At 40.1% G+C, this 19,669-nt stretch overlaps 1 protein-coding gene across 6 annotated transcripts in view; it reads right to left on the reverse strand.

Annotated features, from left to right (window-relative positions):
• The window catches only part of Cdca2 (cell division cycle associated 2), a 47,666-nt gene that overhangs the window by 2,698 nt on the left and 25,299 nt on the right, over positions 1-19,669 (reverse strand). For 5 of the 6 annotated variants that reach the window (XM_021181538.2, XM_029469019.1, XM_021181537.2 and 2 more), the window contains 4 exons: positions 19,092-19,167; positions 17,359-17,444; positions 16,026-16,154; positions 1,998-2,166 (listed from right to left, as the gene is read on the reverse strand). In XM_021181538.2, the coding sequence (XP_021037197.1) occupies positions 1,998-2,166; positions 16,026-16,154; positions 17,359-17,444; positions 19,092-19,167 (460 nt within the window). The remainder of the gene's footprint in view (positions 1-1,997; positions 2,167-16,025; positions 16,155-17,358; positions 17,445-19,091; positions 19,168-19,669) is intronic. The other variant, XM_021181539.2, reaches the window with a different exon arrangement.

Here is a 19,669-nt window from a genome sequence, read left to right on the forward strand (position 1 = left end):
GCACTATGGGGGACTTTTGGGATAGCATTGGAAACGTAATTGAGGAAAATATGTAATAAAAATATTAAAAAAAAATAAATAAAATAAAATTAAAACTGAAAAAAAAAAAAAAATAAAGCACCCAAGTTCAGACTATGAAAACGAGACTGCTGTCTTAAGCAGTTTCCTTTTCTCTAATGTACTTCCCAGAGCACGAGGCCCAATAGTGTGAGACGGTTCCTATTTACCTGAAAAAAAAAAAATGGATATCACAACTTTCCAATTCTTTTATGAATATCTTCTTGAAATGAGGTGATAGAAATCAGAATTCTTGGGTATTTAAAGACATAGCAGCTGAGTCGTACAGCAGTCATGTCTCCCAATAATTCCCATATAACTGTACACAGAGTCATGGGCCACAATCTCAAAGAGCAGCCTTTGTTCCTCCTTTCTGACTAAATAGGCTTCGTTCTCTGGGTAAGAACATCACATGTAGCTTTGTGGATGTTCATAGGTGAGAAAACCACTAGGAAGGTTTGAGATGAACAAGGAACATGTTCTACAGCAGTGGTTCTCAGCCTTCCTAACGCTACAAGGCTTTAATGCAGTTCCTCATGGTTTGGTGACCCCTCCCCCAACCATAAAATTATTTTTGTTGCTACTGTTAAGAATCATAATATAAATATCTGTGTTTTCTGATGGTCTTAGGTGACCCCTGTGAAAGGGTCATTCGAATCCCAAGACGGCTGCAATTCACAGGTTAGTAACCACTGATCTAGAGGAATTCAGTTCTTATGACTTGAAATCAATGCTGTTAGATTCTATCTCTATTATCTAAGATGTTATTAGCTCATCATTCAAGTGAATATAAAAAGTGTTTTAAATGAAATCAAAGGTGAAAGATACATATAAAAAATAGCTAAGCCTAAAGTTTAAAAAAAAAATCAGTTTCAATCTGAAAACACATTCATGATTAGAGCAGGTAAATAGTATGTAGAGTCAGATTCATACAGGTCATGATTTACAATGAACATAGCAGCTAGGCTCTTTTATAACTTGGTACACACAAACACACAGTTATATATATTCTAGCATAGTAGGGAAAAAATGGTGTTGGGGAGAGAAAGTTGTAGAAAGAGATGGAAAAAAATTGGAAATGCTTCAAACCTTCTTTTTGGGTGACAAGGTAATTATAGATTAAAAACATGATAGAAGTATTTTCCTGCGATGAAGGCAGTAACATTTTAATATATAAGTAGAATCAAGGCCAGATGAAACAGGTAGAAATAGCAGACATCCCATTCCAAGGCAACCCACATGAGGGCAGGAAGAAAGGAAAATGAGCCCGAAATGAGTTATTCTGAGTAGCTGTTAAACTCTTGCTTTGCCTCGGTTGAGACCCCTGTGGAAACCAGATTTATAGTGACATACATACCGTGCTTCTTGAAGTCTTTAAGAAAGTAGGCAAAAATCATGGGACATTAGACAAAGGTAGCTACTTAAAAATGGCTGCATACAAAAATCACCATGCTACATGGAGGTACTTTTAAAAAAACAAAAAAACAGTTTGAGCAATAAAACTCAGTTCAAAGCTTAGACATCCTAGGGGCGGGCTCAGTGGTTCAGAGGATTTGTTACTCCTACATGATGTGTTCCAGCCCCCACGGCAGCTTATAACTCCCTCTAACTCAGTTCTATAACTCCACTTTCTGTGGTAACACAACCAAACAGAAGTCATCATAACAAAATGCCTGAAGAAGTAAAAAGTAGATGAACAGAAATAATCTCTCCCAAAATTACATGCAAATTTGGGGTCTGGATTCTTTGATAAAAGTAAGAATTTTGTCAGATTCTGAAAGAGTCTAAGTCCCTCCTCACAGGTTCCAGACTTCAACTTCCTTTACTGGTAAAAAGTTTGGTCTTGTTTATAAGAGTGTATGGGAAGAGGGCAGAGGCAGAGAGTGCAGTGGAAACAGACAGGATGGAGAGAGAACATGCTAGAGGCCAGAGAGCAGCACCTGAGTTCGTCCCCTGAGTGCAGTCAGCCAGAGGGGTCGCTTCAGAGACTTCAGGCAGCTCAGGAATAGGGCTCAGGAGTGGCTTCTTCGATGCAATGTCTCTTGGCCCATATAAGCATTTTTCAACACCTTTTTTCCCCTTTTTCTTTTTTCTGTAAGTTTTTAAAACCTGAAAAGATATGTATTAAGACATTATAACTTGAGAATGATGTAGCACCATGATAGATTGAGGCCATTTTATGTTTAAGCTATCTCTATCATTTATACAATTAACTCTTTAAAGGTTTCTGAGCTTTTTTTTTTTTTAAAGAAAAACTTGGGCTGGTGAGATGGCTCAGTGGGTAAGAGCACCCGACTGCTCTTCCGAAGGTCCAGAGTTCAAGTCCCAGCAACCACATGGTGGCTCACAACCATCCGCAACGAGATCTGGCGCCCTCTTCTGGAGTGTCTGAAGACAGCTACAGTGTACTTACATATAATAAATAAATAAAATCTTTAAAAAAAAAAAAAAAGAAAGAGAAAAACTTGAAACCAGTCATTTTATTTAAAAAAATTAAGCTCAAATGCCAGAAAGGTAATCTAGGAATCCTAACTCAATAATGTGGACTCTCTCTGGAATTTGCGAAAGCAAAATGGCAGATTAGATGTTATACAGTTGGATAGAGCTAATTAGTGAAATTATTTATAACCAGGTATGATAATCCTAAGATTAATCTAGCATGTAGGGTCTGAAGAAATGGCTCAGTGGTTAAGAACCCTGGCTGTTCCTCTCAATTACCTCAGTTCAATTCCTAGCCCCCAACATGGTGGCTCACAACTGTTTGTAACCCCAGTCCCACAGGATCCAATGGTACCAAGGCACAAATGTAGTCATATACACAGGCAAACAATTATATGGGCATAAAGAATAAAATAAAAAGATGAAACAAGTATGAATTCTCTACTGAAGTGCTATGGGAGGCTGCTTTCTGTTCATAAACCCTGTTGAAGAGACAACAGGTGCTTAGATAACATTGAAAAGTAATATAAATCTGGATGAACTTATGAAACTAATAAATGAATTAATCACGAGTAAAATACGAGATCACACAGGCTTAGGACATAGCTTAATGGAAGAGTACTGGCATAGCTTGCAAAAGGATCTAGGTCTGAGTTCTAGTAAAAGAGGCCAGGCCGCTACAGTAAGAAGACAGCTGACTTATAAAATGTGAATATCCACAAAAAATTTTTAAAGTGTTTTAATAACTTATGGAATGTAGGATTATATTTAATTCTGAATGCCCTACCAGCACTGAGAAATAGTTTTGTTTAAAAATGTTCCATATGGAAAAAACTTTAGGGAAATTAAAACATTATACTGAAACGAAGGAAGACTTTTAATAACAAAAGAAATGAAAGATATTCTTAAGACTTTTGACATAAAACATGTTTTGACAATTAATACTTCCAGAAAGTGAGTCCATCTAAACCTTTAAGGAGGTAAAGCCAGTGAGAATAAAAGTAAATAGGATGTGGTATTTCAGGACTCCTGGTTTAAGAGCAGTCACCACACAGTCATAGTCTCCAGGCTCACAGGCAAGAGAGCATCCTGCCAACAGGCTTTCAAGACAAAAACACACAGAAAGCACAATGCTCCACTCTAATCCTGGGGCAAGTGCTCTGGCGGTGTGGTATTTGCAGGCACTCAGCACAGAGCATTGGTGGAAGCTAGCATATACAGCCCTGGCAAGCATGAAGGAACAGCACCTAACACAGCCCTTGTATACTACAGTGAACCGAGTAGAAGCCATGTTTCCTGCACACTGAGGTAGGCAGACAAACCTGTGAGCCTATCCTGAAGAAACTGCATACAAGATTTTAGGAGAAACTAACTGTGTAAAGGAATGGAGGAGATTCAAGAACACAGAAATGGCACAGAACTGTGTGTTCCTTGAGGTATCTATAGATAACTTATAAAAACAAAACCAAACACATCATTCCATGCCAAAATAATTCTAGAATGCTACAAGATGAATGTTGCCCTTGGCGATATGCAATAGATATTGAATGTGATTTTGAGAGTTCTCAGTATGTATAATCTCTATGCACATAAGGAAAGTGCTGGGTTAAATATTTTTCCATTAAATTTTCTCTTTTATGGAACATCTGTTGACATTTCATGTACTGGATGAGGAAATGCTGGCTTGGTCAGTGGATGTAGAAGCCAAGAAAAAAGAAATATTTTAAGGTGGGGTTCACAGATGTGTTGCAGAAGAGAAACATTTGGCCTCTGGGTTCAAATTTTATCATTTAAATGTCAACTGAAGATTGTCCTCCTCTGCAGAATGGGAGTCACAGTAGGGCACCAAAACCTGCATAAGCTCAAGGCAGCAAAAATCCCAGCATGAAGGAAGGGAAGTGGGCAAGACCCTCCCCTAGCCAGAAAGGTATTGGAAATGATGGTAGGAGAGGAGTAATCCGTTTTCTTCAAGCGACAGTGGGTGCATAAACCACATGGCAGGAAGTGGAAGGACAACAAAAATCAGACTCCATGTTTTCTAGTGGGTTTTTGCTTTTCTTACCTTTTTTGTTTTTGTTTTTGTTTTTTGAGAGAAAAAAAAAATCTCAAAGGAGCTCAAATGTGAATTGGTTAGCACAGGGCTTGACCATACCATAGCTAGGTGCTAGCTATTCTAAATCTTCCAAATTCCTCCCTGTTACTTTGAGACAAAAAATACCTTTTTGATAATGTGTATTCTATGCAATGGTTCCATCAAGCTAATTAGCACATCCATGACGTCACATATTGTAAAAACACTAGTGTAAAAGAAAATGAACTGTGTTGAGTTTACCTAAAATCTGCTAACATGTGAATATGCTGGCTGGTTTTATGCCACTTGACACAAGCTAAAGTCATCTGAGAAGAGGGAGCATCAGTGAAGAAAATGCCTCTCTAAGAGGGCAAACCTATAGAGCAGTCTTACTGATTGATGGGGGCGGGCCAAACCCACTGTGCAAGATGCCATTCTTGGGCTGGTGGTCCTGGGTTCTCTGAGAAGGCAGGCTGAGTAAGCCCCATGGAACATGGCAGTAAGCAGTACTCACTCTCCATGGCCTCTGCATCAGCTCCTACAGCCAGCTTCCAATTGAATTCCTGTCTTGACCTCTTTTGATGAACAGTGATATGGAAGTGTAAGCCAAATAAACCCTTTCCTTCCCAACTTGCCTTTAGGTCATGGTGTTTAATCACAACAATAGAAACCCTAAGGCATGTGAATAAGGACTAAAATTCTGTTTAAAGTCATGAGCTAATATACCAGCAAAATGAAACAAGGTCCATGAGATCTGATCAGCTGTGTAAAAACTGGCCCCAAACTGGAATTTACTTAGTATCAAAACAAAACAAAACAAAACACAAAACCACCTCCCTCTAGCACAGTAACATATGGAACCCTTGGAGAAGCCACGTGATCTGAAATCCTGGAGTAGATGGAAGACAATGGAAGAAACTTGCCCCTACTTCTTTTTTCCTTCCTTCCAAATCAGGCATTGTTCACACAGGGCAGAAGTTAGAAGTAAATGCTTTTCATTGTTTCCAGTCACATCATTTATTTAAAAAAAAGGTTTAAAGTTATCAAAAAATAGTCAGGGGAGGTGGCTGGAGAGATGGCTCAGTGATTAATGGGCATGGGTTATTCTTACAGAAAACCCTGATGTCATTCCCAGCATTCACATGGCAGCTCACACCCTACTGTAACTCCAGACCCATGTAGCTCTCTCTTCTGGTCTGAGGGCACCAGGCCCATGGGTGGTACACATCCACAGATAAATGAACCCATACACATTTGGAGGGAAAAAAAAAATTGTTAGATGTGCTATCATGTGCTTGTAGTCCCACCATAAAAAAGGCTGAGGCAGGAGGACCACTGCAGCCCAGGAGTCCAATGCTGGCCTAGGCAACATGCTGAAATGTTATCTCAAAAGGAAACTGAAGATTCAACGCAATCCTGGCACATGTACAGCCAATAAAACTGTACATTAAAGAAAAGACTCTAAAGCTCTGCTCCGATGCTGATGTGACTCCAACGATGCAGTATAGTTCTTAGTCATCGTCCACTCAAAACACACTTCTAACTTTAAATAGCCCACGATAGAGAGTCCGATACCGAATCCCATGTACCTACCAAGCAACTTCTGTAATTAGAAACACAGAACTTTGGTGTCATTTATAATCCCCTATCCATGGATTTTAAAGCATATCATGAATATTGTATCACTTCATTTGAAAGAACCCTGCCGTTTATCCAGACGGAGAATTGTTTTCTTTTAGAAATAATTATAAATTAAGAAGTATTGATATAGATAGCCTAGAAAAACACAGAATTATGAGTCTCCAGAAACATATGTCTCTCTTATTTAAACAATCTCAAATAAAATTACAGAGAGTGGCTGTTACCAGGAGCTATGGATAGGAAGGAGACATGGCTATAAAACACAACAGAAGAGGCTGTGTCAGTAACATGTCTAGTATCCTGACTACATTTGCATACTGGCTGTGATCCTTATTAGTTTTGCCAAGAGTCCTCATTAAGGAGAAATGGACAAAAGTCCTTGGCATCCTTCCTTATTTCTTACAGCTGCATGTTTCTGAAAGTGATCTCAATGTTAAACTCGCAACTCGGCAATTTCCCCTAATTGTCTCCTCAATTTGGACTTCTTAGCTGGTCAAAACACACCCTCTTACAGTTGCCCAATTCAGGATTCCAATCAAGTCTAAATACCACCTACTAGGTTGATAAAGCTCAAAGCTCCTCTTACATTGTGGAGTTTTATTTTGGGGATGCTGGGAGAGGGAGCTTTAAAAACCCATTTACTCATTGAGTAATTTTCAAGGAATTCTCTGAAGTCTGGATTTGGGTAGCTGCACTCATATTTATATCTTTATATTCCTGTGCCTACTAAAGCATGGGACCTGAAAGCCTGGTTAGACTAAGTTTTGACAAACATTAACAGGTGCAATCTATGTAACTGACCAATTAAAACTGTATACATTCTGGTGTACAAGGCAATATTTTGATATATATTTAATTAATCTGTTAAGCTAATTATCAGACCTGTCACAAACTTTCTTTGTTGAGAACATTTAAACTGTGATTAGGAATTTCCCAGTGTGTTCCTCACCATGGAGTCCTTGTGTGATTTACTTCAGAAAGGACCCCTTCTTCTTTTTAGACGGGGCCTCAATATATAAAGCCCTGGTTGGCCTGGAGCTACTTGTGGCAATCTTCCTGCCTCAGCCGAGGTGCTGGGATTACAAGTATGTGCCACTCTGCCTGATAAACCGTACCCTTTAACAGGTGCCTAATCTGCACCAACCAACAGCTTTCACCAATCACCACTCGGATCACTATTTCTGAATCTGAGTTTCTAAAACCCCATGTCAGATACTGCAATTGTTTCTGTGTCTGCTAATTCAATTAGCACAACACCCCACAAGCTCAAACCATGCTGCTGCAAATGACGGCATTTCATGTTCATAACCAGATAGTTTTATAGTGTGTAAATACATCTTCTTTCCCATCTGTCCTTCCATGGACACTTAGGTTAATTACATGTAGGCCATTATAACATAAGCATAGAAGTTCAGCTATCCCTTTGACAAGCTGCTTCATTTCTCAATGCCCAGAAGTGGGACTACTGGGTCATAGTGTTTTCCACAATGGATACCTTCCATTAGATTCTCAACAAAAGCTACCATAGCTCCACAACACCAGGCCCAATAGGTGTGAGATGACATCTCATTCATTTTGAGTCCCTTATCCCTGACAATTAGTACTGTGGGCACCATTTCATGTGTATGTGTTTATTTGTATATACTCTTAAAATTCCATCCATCCATCCATCCATCCATTGTCCATTTTAAAAGTTGGGCTTATTTCTTGCTTTTGGGTTCCTTAACTATTTTGGCTGTCCTTTTGTCATATATGGTCTGGATATACTTTTTCAACTCCACAATACCTCACATTTTGCTAAGTGTTCCTTTTGCTATCCCACCAACTTATTAAATAATTTTAGCAGCTTAGATGATTTCTCATTCACGACTGAGCTGAAACTACTCAATTACTTTTCTGAAATGGAGCTCTGGCTTCACTTCCCACTTTGAGAAGAGTGAACTAGGGTCCCAGTGCACTTCTGGATGAGGCACCATTCCCAGCTTACACACTACTCCCCATCGCATGCCCGCGCGCTTGTGTTTCAGGGTTCTGTAATGACTTCAGATAGCAAAGTCTCCTTTACGAAGACCTTAGTTATGGAACGTCCTTGTTTGCACTAGAGGATACACCCAGGTTCACTTTCTACACATGCTGCTGTAAATTTGATAATTCCTTTCTCCTTGGAACCCAGGTCTCTTTTAACAGGCAGGAAGGTATAGCAGTGGCACCAGGGAGACTTGTTCTTCCTTATTGTCAATAGAAAGGGTTAGAAAACCCTTTTAAACGGAAAAGATTGATAAACTCATACTGATAATTCCCCTTCAAATTTAGTTAGTATTTTTTTCTTTCTTTCTTTTGAAACAGGGTCTCTCTGTATAGCCCTGGCTGTCCTCAAACTCAGCCTCTGCCTCCCAAGTGCTGATTTTAGGCATTTGTTGCTGTCGTCACCACCACCACCACCACCACGCTCCAAATTTAGTCTTAATCATAGTGAAGTCTTAATAACTTTTTTAAAAGATTTATTTTATGTGAGTCTGTGTGTGAAAATGGAGTTGCAGACAATTTGTGAACTGCCATGTGGGTGCTGGGAGTTGATTCTAGGACCTCTGGAAGAGGAACCAATACTCTTAACCACTGAGCCATCAATCCAGCCCTGGGGCATTAATTCTAAATAAAAATTGTTTATACTTTAAACTAACTTCTATAATGAGTGTCTCACACTGTTTCTTTGTATTTTTAGTCCTTAAGTATATTGTAACATATTGCATTCCCAGCTTTAAAAGCTTTATAAGGAAGTTAAATTTGATATAGCAAAATTGCTTCATTCTGATCTCAATTTTTAAGAATTCTGTTACTTACAGTCATGAAAACCATGTGCATGGCTACAAAGTCAAATCTAAAAAATAGCATCTATTTTTCCTAGTTACCCGACCCTATAGGCTAATAAGCTTACATTTTTTTTTTCTTTTAAAGTCACAGTGTGTTTGTGTGTGTACATGCTATAGCATGTATGTGGAGGTTAGCAGATAACTTTGAGGGGAACTGATTTTTGCCTTCCACAAGGTAGATCAGGTAGAACAAACTCAGGTCCCAGGGCTTGCTGACAAATGCTCAAATCAATAAACTCTGCTGCCAGTCCTGAATAATTTTTTTTAAGTAAATAACAAAAAAACCAACTGTGTATGTGTCTATTTGCATATATATATATATGTATACACACACACACACACACACATGTTCTTGTTTTCTTAGATAACGGCAGTCCAGGTATTAGAACCAACCTACCAAAGTCATCACATGCTTGGTAGGTGTAGTGGTTTGAAAAGGTATGGCCTCCACATTCATGTATTTGAATGCTTGGTCTATAGGGAATGGCACTATTGGGAGATATAGTATTGTCAGAATAGGCATGGCCATGTGGGAGGAAGTGTCTCACTGTTGGGGTGAGCTCTGAGGTCTCAGATGCTTAAGCCCAGGCTCGTAAAACACAGTTCTTTTCCTGCTACCTGCAGGTCAAGACGTGGAACTCTCAGGTCCTTCTCCAGCACCATGCCTGCCTGCACACTGACACGCTTCCCACCATGATGGTCTAGACCTCTGAAACTAAGCCAACCCCAGCTAAGTGGTTTCCTTTTTAAGAGGTGCCATGGTCATGGTCTCTTCACAGCACTAGAAACCCTAACCAGGACAGTAGGCTAACATTATTTTCATCAGTCTAGATGCTTTTAGTTTAAGATCACTGTGTTGGCTGGTCTATCCTAACTCCCTGCTTTGCAGATGGCCTTCTCCTGTGTCTGCACATGGTCTTTCCATTGTGCACAAGCACCACTGGTATTATATCTACATTTTTGCTTCTCATAAGAACAGTTAGATTTGATTAGAACCCACCCCCAATGACCTCATTTTAGCTTAATCTCTATAAAGACCATTTTAACTGCTACTTGAAAATGTGAGTTGGATGGGCAGTGGTGGCACACGTCTTTAATCCCAGCACTTGGGAGGCAGAGGCAGGCGGATTTGAGTTCGAGGCCAACCTGGTCTACAGAGTGAGTTCCAGGACAGCCAGGGCTACACAGAGAAACCCTGTTTTGAAAAACCAAAAAAAAAAAAAAAAAAAAAAAAAAAAACCAAAAAAACAAACAAACAAAAAAAAAAAAAACAGAAACTGTGACTTAATGAGAGAGAAGCAGTAACTGTCTCTGATCCACAGCTTAAAACTTTTTTTGCTAAGTATGTAAGTAAGAATATTCTGGCATCATTCCAGAGCAGCATATGGAAGTTTTCTTCACTATTTTTTACAGCTTTGTAATACTTACTTTGTGGATAGTCTACTTTATCAATCAAGTCTCATATCCGGTGGCTGGTTTGTGCTTACTCTTCTGCCTCACAGAGATAGAATAAATGACTTTGGACACATTTCTTTTTGTATGATTGTCAGTGGGTCTTTGAGAACTCCCTAGAACTAGGAATGCAAACTAGTCAAAGGGCAAATGAATATTTGATTCAGCTAGATCTTTCCAAATTCACCTCTGCCCAGATCTGCATCACCAGAGAAAGGCTGACTGTACCTTTTTGTCCATTGCTACCAACTCCTGCCACAGGGGGCTTTCCTTACTGATGATCAAATGGTCACTGAAAGTGCACACCCAGAAAGCATTTTAATTTCTGAGAAATTTGATGCCTCTCAGATTGTCTCTTTATAAGCAAAGTCCACTCTTCTACTGTCTGTGTGCTTTAGTTTCATACTGACATGTGTATGTCCTGCCTTTCTACTGTACCAGGAGTCGGGGTTTGAATGAGATCTCTTCTATAAGTCTCTAGTCTCCAGTTGGTGGCTCTTGGGGTGGATTAGGAGGTTAGTTAGGTCTTACTGAAGGAACTATGTGATGGTGGGTTTTGAAGTTAAAAGAACACACACCATTTGGACTTAGCTTTCTCTGCCTCCTGCTTACAAATGGAGATGTGAGCTCTTGGCCTCTGCTCCAACCGCCTGCCACCATGCCTTTACTCCACCGTCTATCTTAAACTCTCTCCCTACAGAACCTAAAACCAATTAAATGCTTTCATAAGTTACCCTGGTCATGGTGTTTTACCATAGCAACTGAAAAGTTAACTAAGAGAACAGGCATTCTTAGTCTCCTATAGCTTGAAAAGCCCTCTCTTTAATTTTGAGAAATGTTGCATTTTTATTTATTCTATTAAAATTTCCTTCTTCCTTTCTGAACTCTAGTGAAGTCCCTTGGATGGGTTATCCACCTCTCCTATGATAGCCTTTCTTGTACTCTACTTTTTTGGAAGTTCCTTTATTCTCCAGGTTGACTACTATTATATATTCATATGTGCACATATACATGTTTATGTGGAGAAGGGCTGTGGTGAAAATAGATTTGATCTTTCTTTAAATACAAGCAAGCAGGAAATTAATACAATATTGAACAGCTCCAGATTAGCTTTTCTTCAACCAATAACAGTGCATGCACAATTAAACAAGCACAAAAGCATATTTCAGTATTTCCCACAACCTGCCACCTAGCACTGTACATGTATATACAAATGGCCAGGCCTCAACAACTACAAAGCCGTTCTCTCTATTATATTCCTGCTGTTGCTCTTTTAAAGATCCCTATCAGAGCACAGACACCCATTAAACCATCTGAGATGTGCCATGATGGGTTTGAGATGTGAGCATGTGTTGATGAGAGACAGCACCATGAATACCTGTATGAGAAGATGCCCCCATTGTCAGCCCTGGTCTCAGGATTAATAAGAGAAGCCATGATCTCTCTTTAATGCCTCCTTTACTGGACTATGTCCTGTTTTACTTCCGATCTGGTTTTTTACTTAAGATTAGCTTTTTATTGCCATTTTTAAAATTACCTATCTGAGCCAGGTATGGTGGCACACACCTTTAATCCCAGCACTCGGGAGGCAGAGGCAGGCAGATTTCTTGAGTTCGAGGCCAGCCTGGTCTACAGAGTGAGTTCCAGGACAGCCAGGGCTACATAGGAAAACCCTGTCTTGAAAAACCAAAAAAAAAAAAAAAAAAAAACCAAAAAAAAAAAAAACAACAAAAAAAAAAACCCTATCTGATGGCACAGTCATTGTACTACAATATCCCACAAATAAGGCTCGAATGTGAACAAAATGAAAAGGGAACATGACTTGAGTGAGCAAAGGCCTCAAGCAGTCCTAGTGACCCACTGTACGCAGGTCCTAGGGGGTGGGGGGTGGGGGGGACGTCTGCAACTCTACAGGCTTCACTGACTGAGAAAAGGTCAGGGATTCAAGGTCAACTTTTAACTCTAGGTCTGATACTTCCTGGACAACTGCTTTCAATGATGCACATTTTTACTCTACACAGCTTCCTTACTGGAACCCCAGCAAGACAGTTAACTTTTGTGGACAGTTAAGTTTACCAGACCCAGTGTCTAGCTCTTCCTGCTGCCAGCTGATCTGGATGTAGAATGCTCTGCTTCTTCTCCAGCACCGTGTCTGCCTGTACTCTCCCATGCTTCCTGCCATGATAACGCACTAACCCTCTGAAACTGTAAGGCAGCTCTCCAGTGAAATACTTTCTTTTATAAGACTTGCCTTAGTCAGCGCATCTCTTCACAGCAACAGAGCTAAGACACTGACCTTCCTGACCGTGAGGAAATAGTGAATTTTTCTGTATTTGGGAACCATCCAGGTGCATCAGGATCAAGATGCAGCACTGCCCCCAGTTGAAATCATCCATGCAACACTGGAGGGGAATCTCAGCTCTTAGGCAGCTGATGATGCATCTCTGCCCTGGGATTGGTGACATGCAGTGAGCACTGTGGCCATCTGTCTACTTCTTACAGGTCAAGGGCATGGACCACTTATGAAGATCAGTGGCTCAGCAGCTTTGAGAAGTCAGATGGAGGCACACAACCACCTGCAACCTCCTAAATTTCCATTTTTATAATTATTTTTCTGTCCCCTTTTTATAAAATCCCTTTAATTTCTTTAACCTAACAAGATATGCGTGTGTGTTTCTTCTATTCTCTGAGGTCAGGCTTTTGTTTTGTTTGTAACTTATTAGTATTATTCTCTTCTCTTAAAACAACACTGGTTCCAGTCAATGATCTGATTCATCACAGACTACACTGCTGATAAGCATTCTCTGTGTGCTCCAGCTCAGTCTCCTTACCGTATGGAAATTTTTCTTAGGGACTTCAGGTGTGGTCAGGTGGGGTGCGGCAGGGCAAGGTAGTGCAGTTTAAGCTAAATCTCAATTGTTAGGCTTTGTGTAAGGGTAAGAGTTGGCTGTCAAGATTGTGGGAATTTACAAATGCCAGAATGGGGCTTTAACCTAGATGGCAACATCTGTTCTGAACATCAGGGTGGGAAAGGGGGACAGCATGCCAAACTGGTGCAGACTATTCCATATAGAAGACTTCAATTAATCTTTTTTTCAGTACTACTTCTCACGCTTCTCATCCATCGTACCTGCCAATTCTGGGCCAGAGTCTCTTGGGATTCCCACAAGCAGGCTGGTTCCCAGATCCTTCTAGTTCCTTTCCTAGCACATTCTGAACTGTAAATCTTTCCACCTCTTCTATCCGTCAACATGTTCCCATCTGCCTTGTCTTCTAGAAATTCATTGAAGGCTGTCATCTGTTGCCTAACACCCTTCTCATTGCTATTCCACCTCTACTGCTTACACTACATCAATTACAGTAATCCAGCAGGGTCTTGGGAGGGATTAGGGCAATCGAATGTTGATCCCTTCCTGAATTTTCTGGCCACTGATTTGCAGGAAGAAATATATATGCACTTTTCGTAACTGTGTTTTTTGAAGCTATAGATTAAAAAAAATCAATTTCTTTTGCAACAGGTGTCATGCATACCACTGAATGAACACAAACAGACTTTTAAAGCAAGATAATCTTTTATCATTTCCCTCAGCCTAAAAAGGAAAAGAAAGTAGAAAAAAATGCAGTTTCGTCTGATTTTGATGACTATGGGTTATTTGTGCTAATCAATAAGGAAAAGGTAATCCTTTCTGTGTCATGGAACAAGAGAGAAGATCATGGAGTTTTTCTGTGGGCTTCCTGAGGAGCTGGACTAATTTTAGAAATGATGATTTTAGAGGGTGTGTAAAACAGGCAGTTGGACATAAATTTACAAGTCAAGGAGACATGATTTTAAAACTTGAGCATTAATAACCATGCTGCATATGAAGTCACAGAAAGCAAAGGATTTACAAGGGCAGAGAGTAGAATTCTAAGGAATTCGTATGCTAAGAATGTGTGGAGGGAAAATCAACTTTTAATAACCATTGCAAGTGAGTGGTTTATTATGTTAAATGCGTTTGAAATATCCACTGTGAAAAACACTATAAAGTTTGCACTGATCTTAGTGACGAAATGACCGTATTTATTGGAAAAGTAATTCAGGTAAAATGCAAGATGAGATTCAGTTTTAGGTACCATCCGAAGCCATGGCTTTAGATGAAAGCACTCCCACATCTGTCTCGGCAGTGGTATTAGATGGCAGAAGGAATAACTAATTTGGAGCTGAACCATTGCCAGGTAGACAAGCTGATTGAAAAGGACTCAGAAATGCAATTACTACAAGAATGGATGAAATAGCTCAAGAAATTCAGGAAACTTAGGAAACAAAATTGTGGCTATCTGAGTAGTCAGAGAATCCGGTTATCATTATTGGTAGAATGACTATGTGTAAGTAAGGGATGGCGTTAAGTGGATAATGGATAGACACAGGCTCAGGTCAGAGAGGAGGCTAAGTTGGCGTTTCTAAGCAAGCATCACCAGAGGGCCAAGGGAAAGGAATGCTATTAACGATGTGTAATCAGCTAAGCACACAACAATGCCAGCCAGCACCTGTAAAGTTGGCTTCCAATCTTTCTTTAGACAGAGGCAACTGTGACCCCAGGGTGACTGATTCATTATCCCCCTGCCAGACACCAGGCAGGTACCGGCCACATGTAGCCCCCATGGCCAGTTACAAGGATTGCTTAAAGATGCAGGGCTTGGGCTGGTGAGATGGCTCAGTGGGTAAGAGCACCCGACTGCTCTTCTGAAGGTCCGAAGTTCAAATCCCAGCAACCACCCATAATGAGATCTGATGCCCTCTTCTGGTGTGTCTGAAGACAGCTACAGTGTACTTACATATAATAAATAAATGAATCAAAAAAAAAAAGATGTAGGGCTTGAGGGCGCCTTGACTGTCAGGGTTGCTATCATCATGCTGGCACGGTACAGCTTCATATCCTGAAGTAGCTCACAGTACAGGAGGTATGTGGCCCCCTTCACAGAGGATTGGTCCGTCCTACAGACACTCTTTTGTGACAATCATTCTGTTACTGTCACAAATAACAGGCAAAGTTCAATGAGTGAGTGCTTAACAACCCAGTTTGAGTGTGGCCTGACTTACTGCACCTAGGAGAACAAGACAGCAACTGATGCAGGTGCCCACGAAACCTTTCCCTCAGGATCAAAAGCATTAAAGATAAGATATGCACATCCACGAAGAATCTTAAGAGCTTGGTATGACACTTAAGTTCCCAGCACCGGGCGTTGAGGGAGGAAGGAAAATGGTGAGTGCAAGGCCAACCTGGGCTACACAGGGATACGTGGCAAAAAAAAAAAAAAAAAAAGTCGACTACTTAAGATGAGAGCAGTTCCACATGCCTACTGCTACTGTGCTGGAAGACATAAAGATTAAGCAGACACTGATGCAGAACTAGTCCCAGGTCATTAGAAAAGATGGACATAAATCCCTGTTTCCCTTATCATACAGTGAAGAAAGGTGCTGTACCATATGTATTAAATGTGAAAAGCATTCTTGCCTGTTTCTTTTTAGGAAGTGCCGTGCTTGTGTGCTTTTTTTCTTGAGATTTCTTCCTGCTCATCTTCTCTTTACAGGGCTCAGCTTGTGCAGTATATGAGTTGCAAACACCTGTAGAACTCAGCGTCTGCTATTTAAAGGAAATCAAAGAACACTGACAGTCATCGTTCACGATATGGCCCACGTTTCACTTTAACCTTTCTTCCTATGACAGGCCCGTCCTGCTTGCCCCCCACCTTCAGTACTCGGTGCTAAAACCAAGACTGGGTACCCACTCTGTCCCTGAGTCAAATCTCCTATCTACTTTTATATATTTCATTAGAGGTTCATAAACCCAAATTAAAAGAGGGAATTATTAATTAACATTCTCTAACTTATCAAGCATAGATTGAGAAGGATATTGTATTAGGAAGAAAAAAGTAGTAAAAACTAGTGGCTTATTAATTTACCAGGTATTAACTTACTGTTATTATCTTATAATAAATCATGAACTATAAGTTAGGCTAGAACATACGATTTTCATCAAGACATCCAATAATAGTATAGGTATGCTTATATACAAAGATGTAGACAAAGATTCAATTACATGTAACTTAATGAACAAAACAAAAGACATGCAGCCAATGAAAGTGATGCTTATATACTGTCAGTTGAATGCCACCATAGAAAACAAACTAAACAGTTTAAAAAGGCATGTACTAGCCAGGTGGTAGTGGTACACACCTTTACTCCTAGCACTCGGGAGGCAGACAGGCAGATATCTGTGGATTCAAGGTCAGCCTGGTCTACAGAGTTCCAGACACCAGGGCTAGACAGAGAAACACTGTCTTGAAAAACCAAAACCAAAACCAGAAAGGTATTGTACAAAGTTACTTTTTGGCTCTTAATTTTATGTGGAGCTTTTCCACATATAATAAAACTCATAATCATACAGATCTAAAACTAAATTAACAAGTAGCTTGCCTTTTATAGCAATACAGTTCTGAAGGGAAGCTCTCGTTCTAGTGGATTTTCCTAGTAGAATTAAAATCAAACCAGCAAGACATGACTGCAGGTTACAGATGAATAAGACAAAGTATTAATTCTTAACAGGACCCATCAAAAATCAGGATTTTCTCTACCACCATGACCACGAAGATTGGTTTTTTGTTGTTTTTTTTTTTGGCTTTTCGAGATAGGGTTTCTCTGTGTATCCCTGGCTATCCTGAAACTCACTCTGTAGACCAGGCTGGCCTCGAACTCAGAAATCCACCTGCCTCTGCCTTCCAAGTGCTGGGATTAAAGGTGTGCGCCACCATGCCCCGCGACCATGAAGATTTAATATAAGTATTTACCTTTCTTCTTTGAGAGGTCCGTGTAGGTCTAACAATACTGCAGATTATTTCTTCATCTTTATTTAAAGAACTGCAAGTGTTAGTGCCTGATATCAGGAAACAAGCAAAATTAGGTTCTTAGCATAAAACCAACCCGAATGACATGGTTAAAGAACAGCATAGTGTTTTTGAGTCACAGTTGCTCTTAAATGTCGTATTTAGGCACAGGCAATACAGAAGAGCAAAAAGAGATATCCAGACAGTGTTTAAAGGAGTTCATGTTGCTGAGTATTCAGACCGAGTGCAATAGAAGCACAAAGCAGAGCCCTCACCTGCACCTCAGACATGCTTGATGCTTGTAACAGCACAAAGAAAAGACAGTGGGATATGTTCAGCACTTAGAACATGGCATAGAGTCTAAAATTTACCTGTAACTTAGTTTGTTACAGTCTAAGCTCACAAACCCAGGCTCTCAGAAGGGAAGATACATGAATACACAGTTCACAATCCAAGTACTCACAAGATGGCTTTGTCAGCCAAGTGTGGTAGGCATGTCAGAAAAATCAGGAAAATTGTCTTAGAATCACAAAAGACATATACTTGGCAAGCATATGCAATGAGAATACCATGCTAATGGTGGGTAAGACTTGTGGCCATAAAGGAATGGTCCAAAAAAAAAAAAAAAAAAAAAAAAAATGGTCTTTACAGTCCAAATCGTTTCACTTTGTCAGTTGTGAAAACACAGAACTCTATTATTGATCCTCAATAAGCTAAGAGATCAACAGCAATGTGCATTATCAACTTGAAGCAGTGAAAACTCATTTAAGTTAACTGTGGGTGACTATCAAGTATAACACTTGCAATTAAAAGAAGGGGTAACTTTTCATACAAAGTATTTGGTTTTCTTAAAATCAAGAACATATTGTTGTACCACATATGGAAATTTAAAAATAAAGAGATTGAGTTTTATGTGCTAAAAACAAGAGTTAAGGGGCTAAGGTGGCAGCTTGGTTGTCAAAGTGCTCCTTGACCTTGAGGACCTGTGTGTGATGCCCAGACCCATACAAAAAAGCCAGGTACAGGGGGTGGGGGTGGAGGAGATGGCTCAGCAATTAAGAGTATTTGCTGCTCTTCCAGAGAATCTAAGTTCAGTACCCAGCACCCACACTGGAAGGCTCACAACTGCCTGCCCAGGGAGATCTTCCATCCTCTTGTAACCTCTGGAGGTACAGCATACATACATAAACATGGGTAGCAATACATATAAATCAGTAAGTCCAAAGTTAAAAAAACAAGAAGAGCAGCCTATGGCATGAGATGCAATCCCAGGGTTGGGAGGATTCCTAGACTCCAGATCAGTAGGTTCGTAGTTTGCTGGACAACCAGCTAGTCTAATGACCAAGCTCTATACTAATGATGAAGCCCGGCTCAAAAAAGCAAAGTGGGTGCTAGGCAAGGCTGCGTGCACATTTCTAATCTCAATGCCACGGGAGAGTGGAGACAGCAGGATTGATTCGGTAAGAGAGCCCATCTCAAAGGAGTAAAAGCAGAGGGTGAGGGGCAGCACAGGACAGATAATGCCTCCCTTCATTCTCGGACATGGGAACACACACACACACACACACACACACACACGCACACGCGCACGCATACACACACACATATACTCTCTCTCCTCTCTCTCTCTCTCTCTCTCTCTCTCTCTCTTTCTCTCTCTCTCACCACACCCCACAGAAGACAAACACAAATAATACCTGGAGGAGTCTCAGAGAGTGAGGATTTACTAAGACTCAGATTTGCAAATGATCCCTGAGGTGGCTCTATGTTTTCCTAAGAAAGGAAAAAAGTACAAATTAGATCCCATTAAGTTCAGTGAATATGTAAATGACATGCCACAAAGAAAAATAATGCCTTATTTTGGTAGGAGGAATTATGAGCACAGAATAGAAATTAAAAAAAAAAAAAGAAAAGAAAAACAATAGAAAACGAGAAGGTCTAAGCTAACTAAAGATAACTTTATAACTCTGAGTGGTCACCCTCATAATGCCAATGTATTTGTTAACTGCAACCACCCCAGCAAAGGGTATTAATCACTGACTTTTTGGTTTGTTTAAAATTCCACTGTCAAACTTCTACTAAGCAAATTAAGAAACACCATCTAGTATTACAATATTTATCGATGAAATTCATGGTAAGATGGCAAAATAAACAAGATTTTAAAACCTTCTCACGCACACATTAGCAACTTGACAACACACCTAAAAGCACTAGAANNAAAGGAAGCAAACTCACCCAAGAGGAGTAGACGGCAGGAAATAATCAAACTCAGGGG

Source organism: Mus caroli, chromosome 14 (genome assembly GCF_900094665.2).
Source record: "Mus caroli chromosome 14, CAROLI_EIJ_v1.1, whole genome shotgun sequence".
NCBI classification, from domain to species: Eukaryota; Metazoa; Chordata; class Mammalia; order Rodentia; family Muridae; genus Mus; species Mus caroli.